At 40.9% G+C, this 26,349-nt stretch overlaps 1 protein-coding gene across 1 annotated transcript in view; it reads right to left on the minus strand.

Annotated features, from left to right (window-relative positions):
- Snd1 (staphylococcal nuclease and tudor domain containing 1) overlaps positions 1-26,349 on the minus strand; it is a 410,467-nt gene that overhangs the window by 129,056 nt on the left and 255,062 nt on the right. Inside the window, exon 15 of the mRNA XM_005319414.4 lies at positions 19,673-19,814. Coding sequence (XP_005319471.1) covers positions 19,673-19,814 — 142 coding nt within the window. The remainder of the gene's footprint in view (positions 1-19,672; positions 19,815-26,349) is intronic.

Here is a 26,349-nt window from a genome sequence, read left to right on the forward strand (position 1 = left end):
CTTGACAACCACCATTCATTTTACTGTTTTTATGAGATGATTATTTTACCTACTTAACATCAGTAAAATCATGTAGTATTTTTCCTTCTGTAACTGTGACTAGCATATTTCACTTAGCATAATAACCTATAGATTCATCCTCATCAATAATGACAGGACTTTTCACCTTTTTTAAAAAAAAAATTGTTGAAAAGACTAAATAACATTCCATTGTACATATACATCATCTTTTCTTTACCTTTTATCTTGGGATGGACATTTAGGTTGTTTCTATATATTGGCTACCATGAATAGTGCTGCAATAAACACAAGAGTGCAGATATCTTTTTGAAATATGCATTTCATTTCCTTTGGGTATATACCCCAAGCAGCAGAACTATTGGATCATATGGCAGCTCTATTTTTAAAGTTTTTGAGGAATCTCTATACTGTTTCCCGTAGTAGCTGCACCCTTTCACAATCCCAACATTTCACAAGGTAACAATTTTTCCACAGCCAACATATACTTCTTTTGTTTCTTTGGTAACATCCATACTAATGGGTGCAAGGTTTTAAGAACCAGGGGCTGGGGATATAGCTCAATTGGTAGAGTGCTTGCCCCGCATGCACAAGACCAGGGCTTCAATCCCCAGCACACACACATACACTAAGAGAGAGAGAGAGAGAGAGAGAGAGAGAGAGAGAGAGAGAGAGAGAGAGAGAGAGAGAGAGAAAGAGAGAGCGATTAAAATCTTCCTCCCTTAAACTTGGCTCATTAAAGGGAATCGAAAAGCCTTAGCCTTAATAAGGCTTTGTGTGTACAATGGATAGCTCATAATTCCCAAACCTAGAAGAAAAAAAGGGGTGTGTGTGGAGAGGGGACCCTTTCTATTTACTCAAGGGTGGTCTGTAAATTGCCAGCATTGATATCCCTGGAAACTTTGTCATCAATGAAAGGTCTACTCCAGACCCATGCTGGAAACAAGTCTGAGAAGCAAGCACCACCCTGGAGCTCATGAGGGTCTTTGAACTCACTGGGGGTCAGTAACCATAGTCCCTCCAAAACCCTGCTCCCAAGTACAAGAAGTTTTGACTCAGGACTCCAACTGCCTTTCAAGTCAAGTAAGAAGAGGAGAGCTGAAGGAAAGGGAGGGGGATTCAGAGGACATTCTTTATCTCCTCTTTAGCATAATAAGGGGCCCACCAAATAACAAGAGCTCAAAGAAAGTGATGGAGCACTATACACAGTTGGCTGGTAGCAAGCAGCCTGACAAAGGCTGAGGAAAGCATCTGTTCTTTTTTTGGAGGATCTAACCCACACTCAACCATGTGCAGGCCAAATCTTCCCTTCCCAGAACAAGGAGCTGGGTTTGAAACAGGAACCTTACTCTTAGAGAGGAAGTTCAAAACAACTAAAGATACTTCTGAGCTAGGAGGATAGAGGGTGTTTTTAAATTCAAGAATCCAGGCACATGCTGTGGATGAGATCCTTTTATGCCCTCTAAAACAAAACAAAAAAAACAAAACAAAACAACAACAACAAAAAGAAACCCACCCTCCTTCCCTCCTTCCCTCCTTCCCTCCCTCCCTCCTTCCCTCCTTCCTTCCTTCCTTCCTTCCTTCCTTCCTTCCTTCCTTCCTTCCTTCCTTCCTTCCTTTCTATTGTTGTTGTTCTTAAAAGCTGCTGGGAGAGTAATTCAGTTTTGAATGTAATAGTTAAAGCTATAAACTTACTTTTTCACTGTGTATGCACATCTCATCTCCTTCCAAACATTAAGAGATTAAAATCCAGGGGCTAGGGATATAGCTCAGTTGGTACAGTGCTTGCCTCCCATGCACAAGGCCCTGGGTTCAATCCCCAGCACCAAAAACAAACAAACAAAAAACAAGAGAGATTAAAATCCTCCTCCCTCAAACTTGCCTCATTAAAGGGAATTTTCCTGCTAAGAATTGAACTTGAACAGCTTTTAAGTTCGATGAAAAAAAAAAAAGAAGAAAGAAAGAAAAGAAAAAGAAAAAAAAAAGTCAAACTGTTTTATTTCCTTCTTAAGGATTTAAGGGAAACAAACTTGCATAAGGGCAGGAGTGAGGTGGAAAAACTGAAGGAGCACTGGGAATTTGCCATTCAAAGTGATTTAGGAGATCTCATTTATTTAGCTCCCTGTATTATTTGTCCCTTCCTTTTGACTATCCTTGCATTGGCATTGTTCATGTAAAATGAGTCAGGGAATGCAAAAGTTAAGGTTCTCATGATAACTGTTAACAATTCTTACAGAGAACATATTAGTATTGGCAATTACTAATTGGGCTGTTGGTAGAGGTGAACCCTTAATATACTATATGTGTGAAGTGGGCTTACAGAATTTTAAACTTACATGTTTCTCAGCTTATGTGTATAAATTTAAGTCTTAAAAAATGTGCATGTGACAAACAAAAAAACAAAAAACAAAAAACACACACAGAAAACCCTCAAATCCCAGATAAAGACAATGGTTAGTGCGACAAATCTACAATCCCAGCAAGCAAAGAACAGGGGCCAAAAGAGGGTTGGGTAAGAGGACACAAACATTTATGCAACAGAAGCAAAGGCACAGCCTGACCCAAGGTACTGAGAAGATAGTTCAACACAGCTTCTCAACCTCTCTCAGTGCCATCCCAGAAATCCAAGGTCCTCATTTCATTAGGGCCCTAATTGCTCTTTAGAGAACTGGATCAATGGTATTAGCATTAGCTTGGCTAGCTCACCTTTTGAGCTCAGGACACTTTAAAACTGAGCTCTGTTATCCAATTAGAGTGTTTATCTGATGAACTGAAGGAAGACACAGGCTGTCTTCTAAACTGTCATCTCCTACTCATAGGAATTACGTTTATGCCAGGCTGAAATGTAATCAGCTCAATTTACTGATCAGCTGACTTGATTTCAAGCTCACAATGTAAGAGTTAAGAAAAAGAGTTCATATGATCAAGGCCTTGAAAGAATATCAGCTACCATCTAATATAATCCAAGGTGACACAGCTAGGTTATAACCTGCACTTAATGATTTTGGGGGCAAAGCCTACAAAAGCTCAGACAGTGAGAATCAGAGAAGTGAGGATAGACACGGTAGGTGGACCTTGTTTAAAGTCATTAGGAAACGCAGAATCTGGGTGAGAAAGTCTTCAAATTATCAACTTTCCTTAAAAAACATCTCTAATGCATCTCTCGTCTATTTTATTCCTCTAGAATTAGGCTGTCTATCAACTCTACTCTGATGAATATTTCCTGCTGTACCAAAAAGTAATGACCTTCTTTCAGTCCTCCACAGGATCACAGAGAGCAACGGGGCCAAAGACTTGACCAAGAGGTACAAATGGTGACATTACTATTGTGATAATTCTTGTTGTACAAAATAAAGACTATTTACCATTGAATGAGAAAACATGACCTAGTGAAGTTGAAAGAAACAATCAATAAGGACAAATACCCTTATTTACATTGCATTCGTTTCAGTGAAAATTCTAGAAGACATGAAACAAAGTGGATGGGTTAAAGCAAAAATAACAAAAATTATATGCAAATTGAAAAAAAAAAACAGAAGAAAATAAGAGTCCTCTTTCTAATACGTTGTGCCATGAAATAAGACAAGCAGTCTAGAATCCTGGAATTCTAGCTGTCATTCATGGTTTTTAGTTGGCATGTTGGGAGGCATTGGCCTTGAAATCCATTTTTCCATAGTGTCCTACAGCTTTCAGTGGGTTGGAATTCAGATAATATTTACAGTTAATCAAGAAATCCCTGAATTCTCAGAATACTATTAAACAATAAAATCAAAACATGCTTGGGGGAAAATGAATTAGTTTACCATACTTCATTATTTGCTGAAATATGAAATAGGATAATAAAGCTTCTATCATATCTAGGGCAGTGTGAAAAACTCTTGACAATCAACACATAGTATCCAGGGATGTTTACACTCCCAGAGGCTTCCAGACAGGCCTGTAAACTACCCCACTTAAATACTATTTCTAGGTTTACTCATACCTGGAAACACCTGGGCCTAAGAGAAGAACTCAAACTGCTAGAATGATATCTTTTGATCCACAAAAACCCAGAGGCCTCACACTTGGCCTGGAAAAAATGGGATGCACAACTGCCACAGCTCACATTCCAAACTCAGGCAATATCATGGATGCTGCCCTGGAACAAGTATGGTGACCACATGAAGTACGGATCCCAGACATATGCTGTATATGGGACTGAAAAAATATTTCCCCATTTTTTATGGATATGAGAGGCAATCTGACCAACATCTTTTAATTCTAAAAATATGCAGCTAGCAAATAAGGCAACATGTTAACAAATCAATAAAGAGTAAATGGAAGATCTTTGCAACTTTAAATTTGAAATTTAAAGAAAATAAAAAGGTGTAAGAATTGTTGTGGGGGGAGGACCTTCAGATGTTTACAGGTTGTTATCTTCTGGGACATTTAATAATCATGCCACTCTATGAAAGGTGCACCAGTTGAAACGGCCCAGGAAACCTCAGCAGGAGTCTTCTGAGAGAGCCCTGGCTAACTACTCTAACATTTCTACATTAGTGTTGCCCAACTCTCAAAATTCTGCTATTCAAGGAGACAGTTTAACCCTCCTGTCTCCAAATGAGAAAGAAGAGCTTATTGGTGATCAGCAGATATTCTGTCCCTCTAACCTGCTCTAAGCTATCTACTTAAGTTATCACCAGGACTAGGCTAGTTGCTGGGCCTTTTATTAGTAAAGAAGCTGAATAATTTATAAGGGCTACATAGGGCCCATTAGAAGTGCCAGGGCAGTAATAACTGGCTGAGGACTTTGCTTACTCAGGGCTAAAGTTTAATTTGTCTATAAATGCCCCAGCTCATAAACCCATCCCACATGTCTGACCTGCTCTCTCTACAATCACATGTCTCCACCATGCTCTCATCTCATCCCAAAACAATGTCGGGAAATTCACATCTTCATCACTACATTTCTTAAATAGGGACACACCCATTGTCAAAAGCTTTGCTTTTGGCCACACCACAAGAAAAGCACTATTGGGTTGGCTCCTAGCCAACATGAGCATAGGCAGATGCAGTGACCTAAGGGAAGACTAGAAAACCCCTTGCTACCTGCAAAAATATCTGAGGTGAGACTAGGTCGCTGTGTTCCTCAGCAATATGGGTACTGCATTCTAAATGAGGGCACATATGGTTAAGATTAAGATGTGCTCTGTTATCTCTTTAGTAAGTTAATGAACTTTTCTATACCTCATTTTTTTCATTTGCAAAATGGGGATTGTAATGGTACCTACCTCAGGGTTGTGGGTGAGATTGAAACCACAGCATATAGCAAATACTCATTAAGTAAGAGCTGTTATTATTAGAAAGTCAGACCAGGAATGAACCTAAGAAAGATCCAATACAACCCTCTGGTTTCTATGAAACAAACAAAAAAACCAAAAAACTAAAAACCAAAAATCAAGATCCAAAACAGCTATGTAACTTATTGATGGTTCCATGACTTTGGGGATAGATGTAGGCATTAGTGCAGTTCTCCAGAGAAACACTCAATTTGGTCTCTGTGACTTCACGGCTGTTGTGGCTCTAATGCCCTTTTGGGAACAGTGTTTTTTGAATTTTAAAGCAATCAAATGTTAAGCCAGAAAAATCTGTGTCTATTCATTCATTCATGGTAAAGCAGTATTCTAGGCACTATTATGGCTGATTCAGTGGTGAGAAGAAGACAAGGTTCCTCAAACACTTATATGCTGGTGAGAGAGTGACATGAGAGAGTGGCAGCAGGGGTTGGTGTTGGGGGAATGGATGACCCTTAGCAAAGGCCATTCATGCTTTATTCTTTGCAGTTTAATCTCTAGGAAGATGGAATTGCAACACCAGTTTCAGTGTATACATACATGAATATGTCTGGATATATGTGATAAGAATTATACAAAGTGGCATCATCCTATAATATTTCACTCTTGGGCAATCATATCAGAAATAAGCATGCTACCCACTAATGACTATCAGAATGGACCTTTGCTGGTCTTTGGTTTTACCTCTATGGCTGTTCCAGTGCAGATGGGCAGGTTAAGGTAATAGGGCACCAGAGGAATCGAAGTGGAGCTCATTTCACTCTCTTTTAGGTGAAGTTAATTTCTCTACCCTCTCGAGGTTGGAATCTCAGCCCTCGGCATTTGTGCTATGTGCCATGAAATTCCTGCCCCAAGAACCAGTTCAGGGGATCAAAGAGCTATTCTTAATGTCTCAGTGTAGGCCAGTTGAGGGAGGGAATGGTGGCAGAGGCAGGCCACTCACCCTGCCATTCAGGCACCCTCCTCCACAACGGGGCCATTGAGCAGGCACCACAATAGAGGACTGAGAATAAAAGGCCGAAGGAAAGCATACACAGTCCCTTCGCACAGACTCGGTCATTCATCACCAGGCAAGTGCCAATATCTGGGAACAGCAATCTCAATTTCTGCAAATCCTCCAACCTGCAACAGCTGCTAGTGACTCTGGTGGGCGGCTTTGCTGCTTACGAGAGTTTGCAATCCCAAGCTCTGGCTGCGGGCCAAGTAGACATTACTTAGGTTAGAGACACGCTGGCTGCAGAGAGTAGCAACAATGGACTTCACAGCTTATAAAGCAGCTTACAAAGGGCTCCCGTGTATTTCAAAAAGCACTTCAGATAGCTGGTGAGAGAAGCTATCTGCACAAACGCATTCAAGCAGTTTATTCCTAACCTACTTAAATTCAAGGTTTCTGTCAGAAGCCAGGACATAGTGGAGGTAGATGTGGAGAACTGCAAGAAGCTGGGTGGTGGAGGACACAGTCAAGGCACTCCTCCTCTTCTGGAGCACCAGCTTGGTAGGATGGGGAGTGACTGGTAGCAATCAGCACCGTCACCCAGATGACAAATAAAATGAAAAAAATGAAAGATAGGCTGTGGGATTTCACAGCTCTGTAGTGAGCTGTTTGCCTCAATACTTTCATCAGTATCAATAAGGGGCATTTATAAATGTTACTGAATGAACACTCTTGAGTGCCACCTAGATGCCTGCTGCCATGCCACCCTATGTACCTTCATCTCACTGTACAGATGTCACCAACCAATGCATCCTCTGCTCTCCCTTGCCACTCCTGAGTCTCTAGAAACCAAATTGCCACTCCATGATATCTAGGCTTGCTCTCTTAGGCACAGCTTAGTTTCTGGAGGAAAGTTTGGCTTGGTTAACAGGCAAAGGCCAAATGAAGCTGAAAGCATAAAAACTCGCATTAGGAGCAGGGAGCCCAGAGAAGCCAACCCCCACTGCCCCCCCCCCAAATCCTCATGTGCCATAAATGGATCATTTCCACAGAAGAGATATAAAGGTAGGTAATAATTCATTATCAATTTTGTTTTGTCCATTGCATTTAAAAACAACTTCAAGAGTGCTTTTGTTTCTGGAAGATGAGCTAATGTGAAGAGGCGAGGTAGGAACTAGCCCTGCTGCACTGTTAGATATTTAAAAGTAGAAGGACCCCTCACCTAACTATGAATCCTATCTATGATCTGACTTCAAACAATGTGTACAGTACTGAGTGTAGATTTCCAGAACTCTGAATCAGCAGATAGTGGGGTAAGAAATTATGAGAATAATTAATAAAATTTAAGGATATATACAAACCTAATTCAAACACACAGCAGGATTCAGATATAAGGTAGCAGCAAGTGCTAAAGTGCTACTATGCTGAAAGAACAAAAAGCTACTAATCACCAAACCCTCATTCCAGTGAGTAAGACTTATATTCTCCCTGAGAATAAGAAGCAGGAATGTTTATTTTAAGGCCAACCTCTTGGCATGAAATAGACCAACATGATAGTAGGCTTAGAATGCTATCCCCCTATACCATGCCTTTTCTTTTATTTTGAATATGTCATGTGCAGCACTGAGACACTTTAAAGCAATCAGGTTTTTTCTTTATGGCAGGACTGGAGATTGAACCCAGGACCTCTTGCATGCTAGAGAAGCATACTACTAACTGAGCTACATTCCTAGCACTAGGAATCAGGTTCTTTAACATAAATTGTGTATTTGGATCATTTAAGGCAACTCTTCCGTGTCTTGGTTATTCCAGCAATAAATTGGCAGAACAAATACTATTTGGGAGAAAGCTTTATAAAGAAGGTAGGGAAAGAGGGCTGGGGATTGTGGCTCAATGGTAGAGCGCTCGCCTAGCAAGTGCAAGGCCCTGGGTTCTATCCTTAGCACCACATTAAAAAATAAATGAATACAATAAAAGTTATTGTGTCCAACTACAACTAAAATAAATAAATAAATAAATAAATATTAAAAAAAATAAAGAAGGTAGGGAAATAGCTTTTATCATTTGGAGAAGTTTTGCTTGCCTACCCACAATGCACATCTATTTCCAATGTGACTGGATTTTTCAAGTTATCTTTTAAATGTGAGACTTCATCTATAGGAAGGATCCCTGCAACAAAACTCAAAGAACCAAACTTGGAGACTGCATAGGAAAAGCTTAAAGGCACGAGTGTAGATCTATCAAGCAGAGCATGTTTTCTGTCCCTGACCTGCTGCCAGAGCCAGCAAAGACTAGGTTAGGCAGAGCTGGGCCAGCCTGGGGAGGCTCAATCACAGGGCTAGAATCCATGACCATGCAATTCTGATTTGGTCTTTGTGATCAGGATGCCGAAATCACCATCTGCCAAGAGGAAGAGCTGCCCAAGAGGACTTAACTACTGGCAACTCTCATTAAGGGGCCTACAACTAAGCTGGCATTTTACACTCTAATATTTCATATGCTGCACTGCAGTGTGATCTAAATGCTTCTTGTCAAAGAAGCTCCTTGAAGGCATACACTATTTCCTTTTCCCCCATTGTGGTACCAGCAATAACAGGTGTTAATAACTACTGACTAATCGACTATAAAAAAAGGATATGAGCACAAATACAAGCAAGAACAAGTATCTGTTACCATGTCTTCCCACCCACCCAGCTACAGAGGAGAAAACTCCCTCCTCTCAAATCAAGGCAGGCTGCTTACAAGGAACACCACGTGAGAGAGAAAGATGGCTGTTCTACGCAATAGGCCTATTTTGAACCGAAGGGTTGGTCTGTTGTTAGCACTTTCCAATCAGCGGTGCTCACAAATAGGTCTAAACTTGGAAAAGAAGAAAAAAAAATTCCCTATCAAACAATGAGAATCAAGAGTAAAAAAGAAATAGCAGTTTTCTAAAAAACAGACAAAAATACATTAGGGCCTTAGAAGAGTTATTTCTGCATTCCCAGCACATGCAACATCATTCATGAAGAAGGCAATGGTACAAATATAGCATAAATGTCGTCTGCTCTAGCTTGTAATTTAAAATGCAAATGCTAATGAGTGAACTGGTATATCAGTGGAGTTAATAACCGCATGCCTAGCACAGGGGCTGCATCCAAAACACACACAGAGAAGAGACAGACACCATGTTCCAATTTAAAAATAAAAACACCCAAATTAACCCTAGAAAAATCACTAGCAGATGTACAAGCTCAGGAAAAAGAGGCACGCAAGGGCAGGGAAATGGGAACTTCTCCACCAGTTGCAGACTGACTAGTTGATTTATATATCTTCCTATACATAATGAAGGTAAACATGGGAGTTTACAGGGTTTGTTTAGGAATGCTATTGTAAAGCATGACAGAGCATAATATGTCTAACAAGGAAAACCTACAGGGAATCTGGAAGCTGAAATGGAAAGTTTTCCCAAAGCCTGCTCTAGAAGCCTGTAAAGCAACCTTATAGGGAGCCTGATGAGAGGTAGATCAAATTTATTTTATCAAGGCAAAGAGGAAAGAAACTTCAGTTAAAACAACAACACAACAACCCAAAACTTACAAGGTCTGGATTAAATCAATAGTTTAAACAAATGGAAAAAAAGTGCGATTCTTGCTCCTACTAGGTCTGTATCTGCCACTCTGCGTCAGAATTTGGGAACGCTTCAGGGCACTGAAATGAGGAACTGCTCTCTAGGCCCCCTTCAGAGCCCCTAAACAAGGGCTATGACAAAGTGCATTCTGTGGTCAGTGGCCCTGTCCAGGAGTAAAAATCTAAGATGACCCCTCCAGGTTAACAGGAGGATGCGTTTGGGCTGGTGGCCCATATTAGATTGTATTAGTGCTCCCCACTCAAACTACATATGAAAGCTCAGGCACAGACTATCAAACCCGGCCCATCAGTTGGGGAAGCTCCAGGAAAACCTCAAAAGAAATTTGGGTGAGCAATGGGCTGGGGTCCGGAAGAGGGGACAAGAACCACTTTTTGATGACGAGGAACAGCTTTATTTATTTTTAAACTCAGTCAAATCTATCTGAAAGGGGGGATGTGAGAGGTGGTTCCCATAGCAACCAGGATGAAGTCTCATAGGCAGTACACACTGATCACCCTGGGGCTGCCCATTATCAGATTTCAAAACATTTTTCTTTAACTTCAAATTATCAAACCATTTACACTCCCTGTGCTGCATCCAGGTTCTGCCATTTTCTATTATGATTCTAGACAAACAGACTTCCCTATAGGGCTAGGCTGGTGTGGAATAGCCCAGTGAAGGATGTTGCTGATTGTCTTTGCTACTACTAAGTAGCTGTTTGGAGAGTGCCAGTAAGTTGATAAGACGGTGATGAAAAGTCCACACTGAAACGTATTCTTCTGGGACAGTGACAAGAATAGAAGGGGCACAACCCAAGAGATAGGAGCTGGTACTGGAAACATGATTATAGGAAAAAGTCACCAGATTTCTGGAAACTTCTCATTCCATCTCCACATGCCAACTAACCAGACAGCTTAGACAACCCTAAACTGATTTAGAAAGAACCTTCAACTAGGAGAAAAGGAGAACGAGCTAGCTGAAAAGGAAAGCTTAGGGGAAAGTTCTCGGGACTGACCTTTTGTACCACTGTGCTGGCTCACATTAGTTCTGTTTGGGATAGGCCTTGTCCCTAGCCAGGGATACTCGCGCTTGTCTCGTCTATATTAAAACTCAAAAGTGGCAAGAGTAGTAAGTAACTAAGCTGTAATTGCAGCTACTTGGCAGGAGGATCACAAGTTTGAGGCCAGCCAATTTAGCAAGACCCTGTCTTAAAACCAAAAATAAAAAGGAGTGGGGATGCAGCTTAGTGAAAAATGCAAACCTGAGTTCAATCTCCAGTACACGGGGGAAAAAACCACTAGAGGGCTTTAGAATAAAACAGTAGAAGCACTAGTCAGAAAATTTAGAAGGAAAGGAATCTTTGTACTAACCTATCCATCCAAAGGGCTTATTCTACAGAAAAATAAAACATCATCCATCTTTTCTTTCTTTTCTCTCTCTGCCCCCAACACCCTGCCTTCCCTCCTTTCCACACTCCCTCCCCAGGGATTAAACTCAGGGGCATTTAACCACTGAGCTACCTCCCTAGTCCTTTTTCTATTTTGATACAGGGTCTTGCTAAGTTGCTTAGGGCCTCACTAAATTGCTGAGGCTGGTTTTAAACTCACGATCCTCAAACTGCTGGGATTACAGGCATGTATCACACACCCAGCAAAACCCATGTTGTTGTTTTTTTTTAAGCAGCAAAACCCACTGACACAGTGAGTGCCGAACACTTAAAGGGGAAGTCACAGCCTCTTTGGCAGTGTGAATCCACAGAAGGTACCACAACTCAGACTGTTTTTTCCTCAGTTACAGAAGCCCCTAGACAGGTTGGCACAGAACTGCCATATGGGCCTTGCTATCTCCCTCACCTCCAGGTCACCAGCATCACACCAAGATAAGCAAGGCAGTCTGATGGAAATAATTAGAAAACAGGAAAGCAAGACTTGTTCTTCAAGTGTTTTAGCTCCAAGGTCTGTGACTGCCTTCAAATATGCTGAAAAATCCTACTTTATTGATGACTTTATTTTTTACTCTGAATCAAAAAACATTTGAAATGGCTACTGAACAAATTCAAGCCCTCTCTCTTTTTCCTTGACATATTTCATTATTTCCTAGAAGTGTGCCCTTCAATTCTTACAGCTCAGGTACTGGCATTTCTAGACTCTTACAAGGGGTGTCACTCTCTTCTGACCAGATCCACCTTTGCCAGAATCCTTCCTAAACAGGGGTGTCCCAGAGGAACAGCGTACTCTAAGCCAGCCCTGCCCTGCCTTGAGCCAGCACTCGGCCTTACTCTGGATTCTGTTATACACCAGCTCTTTTGAAAGTATCACATTTATTCTTCTTGTTTCATGAACTCCTGAGTTGCTTCATTTGTATATAATTTAAGGTATGCTTCTCCTATCCTTATCCTAAAAAATATTTCTTTTTTCATGTCTATACATTTGTTGCTTTAGTAGACACAACTACCATGTTGAAGGCTGAACCTGTATCATGTATTTCTGTGTTCCTCACATTATGTCCAGTGGATATAAAAAATTATTAAATAACCATGCAATTGAATGTCCCACAAGTATGAGGTGGTTCCTTCTAGAGATGATTCATGATCTAAAGATGGGAGATAATCGCTTGTAATTGGGGGTTTGTACTTTCATTCACATGACCAGTGGGTGATGGTGTATCTGCAGAGACAGAGCTGAGGGCAGAGCAACAAAGGTTCAATGTCAGGAGAAGTGAGAAGGAGATTTACAAACCAACACAAAAGCAGAGAAAAAAAATGACTGATGAATACCTCTATTTCTTTCAGGTAACTCTTTCTGAGAATTGATATAGGCAAAGTTGTTCTGCCTAGACAAATCACACCCAACCTGCCAGAAGAAAATATTCCAGATCTTGCTGGATGCTGAAATGCTGGGAAACCTTTTCCATTCCTGAATTAATTTTTCTTTCCCCTGCACTCTTGCTATGATTTGAACCAAACCTAAGCCCCCATTATGGTTTGGATGTGAAGTGTACTCCCCTGCCATCCCACACTCCACTTCCCAAAACTCATGTGTAAAACAATGCAGGAAAGCTTAAAGGTGAAAGGCTTAGATTATGGTAGTGATACAATCAGTGAATTAATACCCTGATGGGGATTAACTGAGTGGTAAATGAAGGCAGGCAGGGTATAGCTGGAGGAGGTAGGTCATTGGGGGCGTGCCTTTGGGGAATACATTTGGTGATATCTTGATATGCTTCCCTTTACCACACTCTTCCACCATGTTGTTCTGCCTTATGTCAAGTCCTGAGGAACAGAGCTGGCTGTCTATGGACTGAGACCTCCCTCTAAAACTGTGTGCCCCCAAATAAACTTCTTAAAATTGTTCTTGTCAGGTTCTTTTAGTCACAGCAGTGAAAAAGTTGAATAAAACAGATCCCTCTAAAATTCATGCTGGAATCTGATTGCCATTACGGCAGTACTGGAAGGTAAGGCCTGTTAGGGATGATTACATCATTAAGATGAACTGATAACTTTCAAGGGACTGGTTTAGTTAATGCAAGAGCATTAAAAAATGATGCTGCCCTTGTATCATCTCTTTTGTATGTATTTACCTGCCCTTCAGCTTCCCCACCATGAAATGAGCAGATGCTGGCAAGATGCTCTTGGGCTCCCCAGCTTTTAGAACTGTAAGTCAAAATAAACTTTTGAAGTAAGATAATGCTCATGGTATGTTGCTTAAACTGTTGATAATTCCTCATTTGTTTTTCCATAAAGCTGTCTACACTACTAGATTAAAAGCAATTCAAGAGCAGAAGTAGTTTGTAAATTTATTGAAGACTGCCTTTCTTATAGTAAGTGTACTTGCAAAAAAAAAAAATTCTTTTCTGTAAGTGATCCTCTATGATTCCCTGACATGAACACAATTCTTATAATTCCTATAATTTTGTTATTAAAAGTAAAGAACTAGAGCACCTTCAGGAAGTTCATGTCAAGCTGCCTATTTTTGGTAATGGGACCCAACTGAAAACAAGTAGGCAGTGGGGACAGAATCAAACTGGGAAGTCCCAAGAGAAAGAATATCCCACTTTACAAATATCCATTAAGTTGCAATTCAATTAAAGCATCTGAAAAGAATTCATAAGTATCAGCAGACCCTGTAATTGCTTAATTAAAGAGAGAAGCCCAGCAAACCAACCACAGTAACAGCCTGATTCATTAGCACCTCTGTGAGAGCAGAATGGGATTCCTCACTTAAACATACATCGGTTTTAATTGTGTAATTTGGTTAGGCACTGGTAATCAATGGGGATCCACCATTCCCAGGGCCAGGAGATGAGGATATTCCTGTTTACCTTCTCTCCTCTCCTCTCATTAGAAGTTTTTGGTTTACTGAAACAGGCAGTTGATATTCCAATTAGGATTGGCTGGAGAAGAGATGTTAAACAGAAAGAAGAAAATGAAACACTTTATTCAAAGGCATTCAGGGTGGAGGGACATAGCCACACTTTTAGTTCACTGGGTACAACCAATACTCTTTTATTAAACCCCAGACACCTAGAACCTTGCTCATTGCCTCCCATGTCAGAATGCTGTAATAAAAGAGAGAAAGGGAGGGAGTAAAAAAATAAAAAAATGCCAAAGGGCACATAAATGGAAGTCTTATTTTCTAGTCTTGTTACGCGTGACTGGGTAACTGGTTAATTATATGTCACCTGCTGTGATCTACATAGGAACCCCCTGTCAAGTGGCTGCTGCCTTCCAGGCAGTTTGTTCCATGAGTTCTATGCAAGGTAAGTGACATCCATCCTCCCATCCCCATCCAACTGGCCTCAGTCTGTAATTCATAGTAAGTACTGCTATACCACCTCTAAGAATATAAAAATGCAAATGGAGGGGGTGCATTCAGTCAGCTGGCAGAAGACTCCACGTATTAGATTTCACTGAAGCCTTAAATTCTCTTTCAAATTGGGAGAAAGAATCTGGTTTACAGAATGCTACCTTGACACCTGCAATGCTTAGCTAACAGGAGAACCGCCTGGAATTATGCCCTTAGCATGACCCTGATACCCAAGAGCTAAGAAGGTAATTCAAAATAAGGACACTTCATATAAAGATCATAGTGATAGAACACACACTCCATGCCCATGGTGCTGTTAAAAAAACATGAATCAAGGGACAAGTGATTTTCATATATGTGCCTCAGTCTACCTTTAGACAAGATACCAAAAGAAAATATGACACACATGACAAGTGAAGATAAACTAAAAATAGAGACTGTAGGTAAACTGTTTGGCTCTAATGGAAGGCAATGTATGGGGCTCAATAATGCTAGATGAAGAAAAAGGATGCTTTTAGACAAATGCAAGCTGCCCAGGGATGTTGGTTTCCTTGCTAACTCAGGACAAGAACTAACTGTGATTTGCCTCCAAGACTGAAATAAGTATGCACAGGAGGCCACAGCAGCAGGCAGAGGGACCTTGAACAGTCTCAGCTCAGGTGGTATAAGGTCACTTGCTCACTGACCAAACCTAAGCCAGGTGCTCAAAGGACTAAAGGGCAAGAGCTTTCAGAAGGCACTGACCTGTTAGCTACAGCTGACTTTTCCCAGCCCCACCTGCTCTCCCATCTGACCAAGCAATCACTCCACATACAGGGGTGCAGGAACCGTGACAGAGAGGCCAGCTGGCTCAGGCCAAATGCCACTCCCTATCAAGCTGTGGGGCCGTCTGCCCAAAAAAGGCCTCATAACAATGGAAAGTGTCCACCCCACTATGAAGTAGAGAGGGCTCTCTGAAAGGCTGGGATTAATGAGAACAGCATGCAAGGGACTAATCTCAACAGGTCTCTTGACTTTACCCTGGAGAATCACAATGCTAACTCCCTCCTTGGACAGAGAGACATCAATTCCAGCAGAGAGCCACTTTTACTTGGTGTGGAGTGCATACCTTGGGTACTAGAAGCTGTATGAGCACCTGGTCCAGGTAAAGAACTCCACAACACTGATGCTGGATCTGTGGCTACACTCACCTTCACTGAGGCAATCAGGCCCAAGAAAAAGGGGTCCTTCTCGCCCTCAGTAGATACCCCTAGCCACATTCTTCGCCATTCCATTCAGTCTATTTCCTCAGGGTCATCACTCTATTCCTATTCCCTTGCAGCCTTTCTTGGTTCCTTCTCAGAATTCACGCCAGAGCTTTTCAACATTTTTAAAGGCATGGTTCCTATGATATTCTCTCATTCCATCATTTTTATATCCTCATTTGCCAAGAAGATTTTGTTGAGTTCTACATTATATAATTGGTATTATGGAAACAATAGGTATACTGAATAGCTTTGTCAACTATACATGCCATCTTCCTGATCCTTGAGCAAGAATTACAGTTCTAGAAGTACTCAATATGCTGACATCCTTGCACCTTACCTTGCTGCATTAGCCTTTCTTTTTCTGCACTACTTTACATTCTTGGTTAGACTGGAATGAGCAACCTACGTTTGATAAGTCTTCTCCTTACTGTCTACAAATACTCCCCAGTCACCTATAATCTGCTTTTAGTTGACTCAGCTATGATGAAACTGCAGTGACAATTTCACCCATGACTTCATGATTGATAAATAGTATAAAATCACTTCACCACTGTGCATAGTTGATATGCTCACCCTTCCCATGCTAGTGTTTTGCAGGGTGTTTACTCTTCCTATACTTTTCCTGTAAGCACTGAGGAAGCTTCACCTATTGCCAATATGTCACTCTCTGACCTGAATACTTTGCCAAGGCTCCTCTGCTGAGCTTGAACCTTCCATGAAACCTTGAATACTGCACATCCAAACCCAAACCAGTTATTTGTTCCTTAAACCAATTCCTACTTTTGTGTTACCCTTGGTTGCAGACATCACAATTTACCCAATTGCTCAAGCATAGGATGTTTTATTTTCCCAACGACCCTCCACACCATCCCTGACCTAAGAAAGTATAGTCATTTCTGAATCCTGTTAAGTCTACCTCCTAAATGTTTCCCATTCTCTGTGCTTCTCTATACTGCCAGATTTCTGGCTTGTAACCTTTATCTTTAGGACTCTTTTCACCTGGACCCTTGTCTCATTTATTCCAATGTATATGCCAAAATGAATTTTCTGAGCTCAAGTCACTCCTTTGCTTAAGATCTATCAGTGACTCTGAGGGTCCACAGGACAATCCAGAGAAAGACTAGCTCTTGTCTAATTTTTCAGCTATATCCCATCGTCCACCCACCTCACTCTTTATAATCTACTAATATTAGAGGCTGTGTGGGACACAGGTATCAGGGTACACCAGCTTTGTGCACCTTTACCATACTCTGAGATAACTGTTAATCAAGAATGTGCCATTCCTCCTGTTACCCTCCCCAACACAGCAAGCTCTTCTTTGTCCTTCAAATGCAGCTTCCCATCAGCTGTGCTAAGAGGTGTTCTCTGAGCTCCTTCCAAGGAACTCGTCATTCTCTCCTTGATTTTACTTCTGTATTTTGTCCCTAATTCTTTTAACTTATCTAGGGCCAAACACTATAGTTTCTACATATGTCTGTTATCACTTGAGAGTTTCCTGAAACCTCTGACTATTCCCACCTGTTGTTCATTCTTTGTGACAAGGGTATAGGACAATGCAAAGTTTCTTGCTCTAGAGTCTTGGAGGAGTTTTCTTTTTAGGGAACTCATTACTCAGGTATGAGGAGGCTGGCATGGCTCCTTTTTCTGACTTTTCCCATTAATGGATTTGGTGAAAATCTCCCTGGTAGAGCTGCAGCTGTGTGCACACATAACACATGACCATCGTGCGACAGGTAAGGTTAAGGTGTAGTTAGAAAAACACTAGCAACAATCTTGGGAGACAGGAAACCACCTGCAGTTATATGTTTATAATGTTTATATGGAGGCTTAAACAGGATAAATAACCTCCTCAAAATTATCTGCATGTGCAAAGTAGAGCCAAGATCCAAACTGAGATCCCTGCTAGGTCTCCAAAGAATTACAAGATGTATAATCTAACAGAATACACTGTGGCAGGAGGACAAATGTAAAAAGATTATACGTTTTATCAGGTATGTGCTTTGGTATAATCTATCTTTCAGAATAAAAGCAATGCCATGGAATTGTGAAGCTCAGAATAATGCCACATCCATGGAGGAACTGGCTGATGCAGAGTTGAGCAATAAGATGGCTTGTGTCTAAGCAAGCTGTAGTGAAACAAGAAGGGTTCCACAGGAATGTTCCAACCAAGACAGATCCACACACTGAACTGCTCCTTTCAGGTCGCTGATTTTAGAAAACAGAACTTCAGTGTTTTCCTTGCCCTGTAGATCTCTAGCTAGCAGAAAGATCATACTGCTTTTCTTTCTTACCTTTGGAAATAAACTTGCATTGCCAAAAGGATGTTTTCAGGTATCGAGTAGAGAAAGAATTTCATATATATCTCACACTTAGTAATAAGAGTTCACCACTAAGAAAGTTCTCAATACAGAAACTTTAAGAAAAGGATATCAATGGCCACATGAAATGATTCTCACTCACTGCTTTGTAGCACCTCGGTTTACAACTCACATTACCAAAAACAGAAATAAGCTGTCAGGTGGGGTATGGATCTCTAGGAGTTCCCTGCCCTGAGTTTGGGGACACACTTCAGTTAACCCCTTCAGAGCTGTGTAATAGGGTGCCCACTGAGAAGGGATAGTCAATCGGCGGCAGCAGTGAGCTTCACAGCCCTATGTTCGAGGAGTGACTTATCTCACACAACTGAATCCATTAATCGGGGCCTAAAGGAGATCCTTATCCAGGCAAGAAACTCACTGCCTTCTAGGAAAAGGAGGCTGATGTAACCTTGGTGGGGACAGCAAGTCTGGTTCTGCTTCTCTTCCCCCACAGCAAATTCTATTCAAGAATTCAATAGAGGAAGTGCAGAGGCAACAGGACAGCATCAGAAAAGGCAATGTGCATCTGGGGAGTACAATGGAACATGCCCTTTGTGAGTGAGTGAATTGAGTGTATGTGCGCACGCCCGTGGGTATGGGAGTGAGGGAGGTGGTGGAAGAAGAATGACAGCCTTCCCTCAAAGACCAGTCTGTGAAGAACTGACTGGAAATAAATAACTTTATTATTTGCCAGCAGCGAAGAAATGAAGCAGTTTGCTCCTTGAATACATAAATGTAAACTGCTCAAAGAACACAGTTCATACACAGTCTTGCTGGCTTGGGAAATATTAAGATACTAGAAAAGACAGGACAAGAGAGATGTACATTCAGCCAGCAAAGAGAGGAGGAGGCCTGCCCTAGCACGTCACCCTCAGTCCAGCAAGAACTACTGCAGATGTAGGAAACTGGAAAAGTAATGCCATGGTTGGGGTTTCACACTGGATTGGGACCTTGATGACATTTGAAAAGAAGAAAAGAGAAGTAAATGCATTGTGTTGTGAGCTCCAAGGGCAGGGTAGCTCACTGCCTCTGAGGCCTGCAGATGACTAACATGGCAGAGGCAGGAGAATTCTTAGGTGGTTAATATCAACCATGAGAGTTCCATCATATTTTTTCCTGGGCCTGGAATTCCCTTCACCTATGAGGCTTCGTGCTATCTTTTAAGCTCCTTTTGTACTATGTCCTGTGCCTGGTGGATGTGAGGAGTGGAGGAGGGTATAGTGCTGGGTCTGAGGTTACATGAGAGCAATGTGGAGATGGTGTGCTCATATCCCACTTCCAGATTAAAGCTTTGGGGCCTATCTAATCACAGAGAAAGGAGGGTGTATGAAGAAATGTTCTGAGAAGTATATAACATGTAAATCTTACCTGCAAGCAAGAAAGTGATAAGGCAAGTTTCCTTTGGCAAGTAGAGTTTGAGGCGAGAACCACTGAAGACGTACTCCACCACGGCTTCAGAACGACCTGCCCGCTGAAGAAAGGGCAGAAACTGCTTTGCTTTTTGGGTATCCTGAAAGAGAGGAGAAGAAGAAAAGAATCATTGGAAAGCAATAGAACCTGAGAAAATGCTTCTTTTTCTCTTGTTTAGAACAGAAAGTCTAGCAGACCCTAGGGAAAAAAGCAAATAACCCTGTAAAACCAGATATTTCTGAAGACATGACACAGATGTGATACTTATCCAACCTTGATAACACTACCCTTCTATGGAGGTTAATTTAATCTTTGGGGAAAAAGAAAAAGAGAAAGAGAGAGAGAGAGAGAGAGAGAGAGAGAGAGAGAGAAGAAGAAAAGGAAAGGAAAGGAAAAAGGGGAAAGGGAAAGGGAAAGGGAAAGAAAGAAAAGAAAGAAAAGGTGACACTCCGGCTGTATTACACAGCCCCCTAAAGCCCTTCTCAGGAAACCAAAACTAGTACATCTTAAATCTTGTACAGATTATCTAAGACTCTGAGCTCCTGTTTCTTAACCTTGAGCCTGGCCTTCTTTGGGCACCAGCACAGTGACTGCATTCTGGAGATGAGGTGGACCTTAGGGTATTCTCTTTCTACTCAGGGAAAATCGGTAACAGTAGGATGTGTTCCATGAAGGCAAACACCACTTCATGTCAGCACAAATTATTATAGAAATAATACAAACACATAAAACCACCTAGCACTTTCTGAACTCTTTTCATGCATCAACACATATTCCCATGCATTCTACTCTCCAGAGTAGCAAGCATGGACATTTTGAAACTCATGAGCTCTCAACCACATAGGAGCTAAGGGCCTTCAAATCCTTTTAGTCTCTTGAGCTAATTAAACAGATGATAGAGTAAGCAAGCATGGAAACATCACATGGCATATGCTAGGGGAATAGTCACTGGATGTCAGAATTTTAGAGGTTTTGAGCCCAGCCCGCAGAAGTGAAAACTCCCTGCAAGGACAGCAAGTTCTGCACACACTCCTGACTTCTGTGACACAGGCAGTCTGCACTCAGCAGAGCTCTTCCCTTCTGACTCTTCTAGCAACAGAGCTATTGTATCTAAATTAATGTACATTAGATAATGAAAATTTAACAAGCCATCAAGTATTTTCACAGCAGCCAAAGGGGCTCTCTCATTCAGAATCAGTGAAGTAGGCTGGGATAAAAACAATATTTAGAGTAATGAGATTCATCCCTCCCTTCAAACAGGTTCTCGGATAAAAGGAGAGACAGTCATCCATTCTCAGAGCTCCTAGTGGCACATTGGTAGAAGGTAAGCTAACAATGAGCTTTAGTGGGTTGAAAACTTCCTCACTGAACACTTGAGCAACACATATTCTACTATACATATACTGCAGGAAAAATGCCTTTCTGGCAGTTGGCTTAAGTCCAGAACAGTCAAGCAAGACAAATGCTCCATGGGAACAAAAGCACTACCTGATTAAAATCCTTTTGCCACACTAGTCTAAATCTGGGACATTATTCATGAGCTGAGCCAGTAAGTCAACAATGATTATCAAATTGATTATTGCAAATCATGAGGCAACCTTATGTCTCTGAAGAGAAGGCCTTTTTCTTCAAGAGTGTAGTTATTTACATTTTTCAGAAGTAGACTTGTGGTCCTCACTGTCTTTCAGATGTATTTATCTGAGAAAAAAACCAAAACGCTTACAGGAATAACAATAACATGTGCAAACCCTTTTCCCTTTTTGCTAAATTCCCAAAGTAGGTAGGCAAAGTATTATTTACTTAACAGGAGAGCAACTGCTTTGGACTAAGAATAGTCAACGAGAATCAAAGGGACCTTACTGCTCTCTTTGCTATAAAGTCCACAGACATTTCTGAGTACTTATAACCCAATATCTTCCAGAAATGACATGCCATTGACTACTGTAGAGATCAGAAGCAAAAGCCAAAGACAAAAGCAAATTTTAAAAGCATACCAGCACTAGCCATGTTTGTTTCCAGATAAAAAATATTCAGGACAAGACATGGAACTCCCAGTCTTCTTGAGGCAAGTGTTCAAAGGTTTAGATGAGATGAAATGTCCACAGACCATCCAATAGGAGGAAGTATAGACATTTCATCCAAGTTGACAGAACTTAAAGAATAAAAGGTCTTATAAAGTCAATTAACCTGAATGTAAAATCCAAAAGATATCAGCTCTTTCAAACCTCATTTGCAGACACACAGGGGTGTCTGTCTTTTTTTGTAAACTCAAGCACTTCTCTGTTTGGCACGTTCCTTTTCCATATAAAAACTCATTAAATAATATAATTTTATAAATTTAATATTTACTTCAATGACTCAAGTGAAAAATACTGTTTGGCAAGTTTTCTCAGGTGATGTAGCCATAAATCGTTCCCTGCTAATTAAGTCACAGAAATAATTTTTTTAGGAATTCTGATTTTATTATTATAAAACTGCCTGAATGTTGTTAAGTAATTTGCCTTCTGAAGAGCCTGTGCAAGTGTAGCAATGTACTTCAGATTCTTATACTCATTTTTAGGGTTAATAAGAGAAAGGAAAATAAAAGATAAAAGAGAAAATTTGATTATGAGAAACAAAGTATAACAAAAGTCCAGTTTAGGCCCTGAAAAAGTTCAAAAGATTTCATTAATATGATATTTTAAAGCCCCCCGAATAATCCTGAAAGCACGACTGAGATTTAATGAAATTAAAGGTATCTTTAGGTAATTTTAGCACCCAAGTGTATTTTTCAAAGTTAATATTAAAGGTCTCAGACACAAAGAAATAACACTGATGCTCATCACATGAATGCTCATTTCTGCTTAGCAGACTCTCACCCTTAGGCTCCCTATTTTGTGGTTCATTCATAGCCACAGATCCCTGGTAATATACTGGCTTAAGGCTTTGAGAAGCCACTCAAAGCCTTCAAGATAAATTAGCTATGGTTTTCTGTTATCTATACCAATAATCCCCTCCACTGGTGTAAATAATCAAGAAGCAACTGTATTTCTGAGAAGTCCTTTTTGTTACACTGGTAGTTTTCACATTACCTGTGCTCCACAACAAACCCATACATAACTATTTTCCTGTACTCTTAGAAAAGCTAATTTAAGGTTGCATTAGCCACATTTAACCTGCTATTGTGGATGGCATCTCTTTAAGGAATGTTTCTGCCTCCTCAATGCACCTTGAAATTGAGAAAGTAATGATGCAACAAATGTGCCTGGGGTGACTTCATTTCAAAGCACATTAATATCTATATCTGAAATTTAGAGACTAGGGTTTGGAATGACCCTCAAGGAAGGCTGGGTGAACCTCTGAGAGGCAAAAGTTACAAAGAGACCTAAATTAAATGCTCCCTTCTGCCCCTCTTCTAGCTTGTCAGTCCAAATCTCTTTCCAAATATAGGTGCATCACACCTGTCTGTTGAATATAAGAAGCCCCCTCTGTAGCTAGACTACATTTTTTTCTTGGCAAAATACCTTTCTGTGTTTACAAAGGCATGTAAAAATAATTTTTACAATGAATAACCAGGTTTGGGAAGAATGGAAAGTAGGGGGAGGGGGTGCTGGAGAGAGCCAGGAAAATAGTCCTTACACAGCAGGTATAGGACAAAGCTGCTGAGAGAACATGACTCGAACAACCAGATCACTTGCATCCTAGAGGAGCGGACCTTACAGAAATTAAACTTCTTTCTTCAAAATTCTGGAACAGGGTTTGAAGCTGTGGGTGTGCAATAAATGTTATTAGCACAGTGAATCCTATGATTTTTCTGCTGGAAATTCCTATGTGGTAGACACCAAAGTAGAAAGAACTGATGAAAGGCAAACATCGCAGCACTCAAAGCAGCACAGGGAAATGGGAACACAGTAAACCTATTAGTTAACAATTAACCAATCAGGATTATCATGTGCAAGCCTCAAATGGGAACTGTTAATAAGGAAGCTCACTAATGAGTTCTCATCATCACAATCACTCTTTGATTAACATCACAGGAAAAAGAAGTAAAAACAAATACATGCAGAGCTTATTATGTTACCATAGAGTCCTCTATAGCACTTGAGAAAATTAACTGTGAAGAGGCCTGTCCACCCTGAGGAACTTCCCTAGAGGTACAACCATGTTCTCCAGTGCCCACACTGGAATGTTTCTTCCCTGTAAGAGCTGACTGTGCTGCTAGGTTCCCTCAGGGCCAGGCTCAAGGACTACAGAGCAATGCTGTTTGGGTCCAAACAACCTTAATGTCAAGCAGCAAAATCCTTGTGAACAAGAGGACAGATACAGATAAGAGTGTGGAGATCAGAAATAATAGCTTAGGATACTGAAGCAAATGTGTTCTTTCATTTTAAGGTATATCGTGATCTTTTACTGCCATAGATATCTGTTTTTACAGAGTTCTACAGACAAGGGGAACTACTTCTGCAGCTGTAGAAAAGACAAATCACAATGGTATCCTCTACCAGAAAGGCAGAAAAGTCATACATCACTCCACACTCTTCCTCTTTTCCACACACCAGGCTCCAGGGCCATACGAGACATTTTCATTCACAGAAATGAGTTTATGATGCTCTGTGAGGAGTCAGCTGTAGGGTATGACAATCTCTTGAAATAAATGGAACCTTGGTGGGGGGAACACTTGGGAATGCACTCCAGTTCCAGTATTACCACAGCACTTAAAAACTTGAGTCCAACCTTTCCTTGGCTGGTTATCAATATTTCACGGTGAGGTGTGTGTGAGGGGGCTGAGAGGGAGAGTGTGTAAACATCACAAGCTGCATGTTTAACAGGAATGAAGTGAACACAGGAAAAACTCTGGAGGAAAACACTGACTAAAACAAAACCAAACAACATTATAACAGATTTTTTTTATTTTTTAAGGTGCTGAATCTAAGTCATCAATAATTTCTTATTAAAGGCTGTCTGTGGCTTACAGTTTCTCATGCTGTTTACTTAGTTGGCACTGTACCTCACTCAGGCCTCCAACACCTCAGAATGTAGGAGAAATAGCTATCAGGCCTGGGCCCCACTCCTGGGAGCAGGAACCCAAAGGACATCTATAGGAGCACTGAGTTGGAAGAAAGGACAGGGTCTGGGAGGCCAGCTTTCTAACCTGTGGCTCTCATAAGATAGAACAACTTCCCTTCCCCACTCTACCCCTTTACCCATTATTTAGGAGGACTGCCTGGCTATGCAGAATTTCTAATAGGGAACTTGTAAGATAAGGACAGGGAAGACGGAAGTTGGGAAACATCAGTTAAGTGGAGCCTCATCTCCAACACGTGGAGGGAAAAAATTACTCTTCTATCAGACTTGAAAGGAACTAAACCTTGTACAACTTTCCCCCCATCCCCAGACGGGAGGTGGTGGTGGTGATGAGGTCTGAACACTGGACCTCGCACATGCTAGCCAAGGGCTCTGCTGATGAGTCACATCCCCAGGCCACCTTCTACAGCTTTAAAAGTATGTCTGCTCTCAGGATCCTACAAAGGACAGGCGTTTATATATATTTTCATTTGGTCAGTTCTGTCCAACAACTATTTCTTTTCCACAACATGTAATATTGAGAAAAGAAAGCAGGACTAGGCACCTTTTGGCTTAGAATGAAAATATGCAAAGCAGCATGCTGACCCACACGACAATCACCACACCCAACTAAAGTAAAGTCAAATCGTGTAACAGGTCCCAGAATGTGGCATGGACTTCATTTGTAATTACTCAAAACCGGAAGTAACCTAAATATCCAGCAACTTGGGAAAAACAAACTAGAGCACCACACTGTGTAATACTATTCTTTAGTAAAAATGGATGAATTGCAAATACACAATTCCATTTCCAAGACATTCTTGAAAAGGTTCAACTACAGAAGCTGAGGGTATAGCTCAGTGGTACAGCACTCTTGAGGATGAGTGAAGCCCTGGATTTGATCCCCAGCAGCACAAAACAAATAAGATTCAACTACAGGGTCAGAAAACATATCAGTGGTTGTCAGGAACTACAAGTGGCTCTCAAGGGAACAGGAATTTGGGGGATGATAAAACAGTAATATTATCTTGGTTGTAGTGACAAGTTACATGTGCACATGTTTCTCAAAATGTACATTTGTAAAAACTCAAAGAATTAGATGTTAAAAATTATTTATTTTATTTATACATGTTATACCTTAATTTTTAAAACAAAGGACAAAATGTTGTACAAAGAAAAGGGAATATTTTAATTTTTAATATAAGGAAGCTTTTTTTTTGAGAGAGAGAGAGAGAGAGAGAGAGAGAGAGAGAGAGAGAGAGAGAGAGTGTGTGCGTGAGAGAGACAGAGAGAGAGAGAGAGAGAGAGAGAGAGAGAGAGAGAGAGAGAGAGAGAGAGAGAGAATTTTAAAATATTTATCTTTTAGTTTTTGGTGGACACAACATCTTTGTTTGTATGTGGCGCTGAGGATCGAACCCGGCTGCATGCATGCATGCATGCCAGGCGAGCGCGCTATGCTTCAGCCACATCCCCAGCCCAAAGGAAGATTTTTTTTCTGAGAAAGCTGGGAGATAATGACAAGTTCAAAACTAACCACTCAGTAATTATGGTTGAGACCAACTACTGTAACATATTAGGTACTAAATGTATTA

This window comes from Ictidomys tridecemlineatus, chromosome 2, assembly GCF_052094955.1.
Source record: "Ictidomys tridecemlineatus isolate mIctTri1 chromosome 2, mIctTri1.hap1, whole genome shotgun sequence".
In the NCBI taxonomy this organism is placed as follows: domain Eukaryota; kingdom Metazoa; phylum Chordata; class Mammalia; order Rodentia; family Sciuridae; genus Ictidomys; species Ictidomys tridecemlineatus.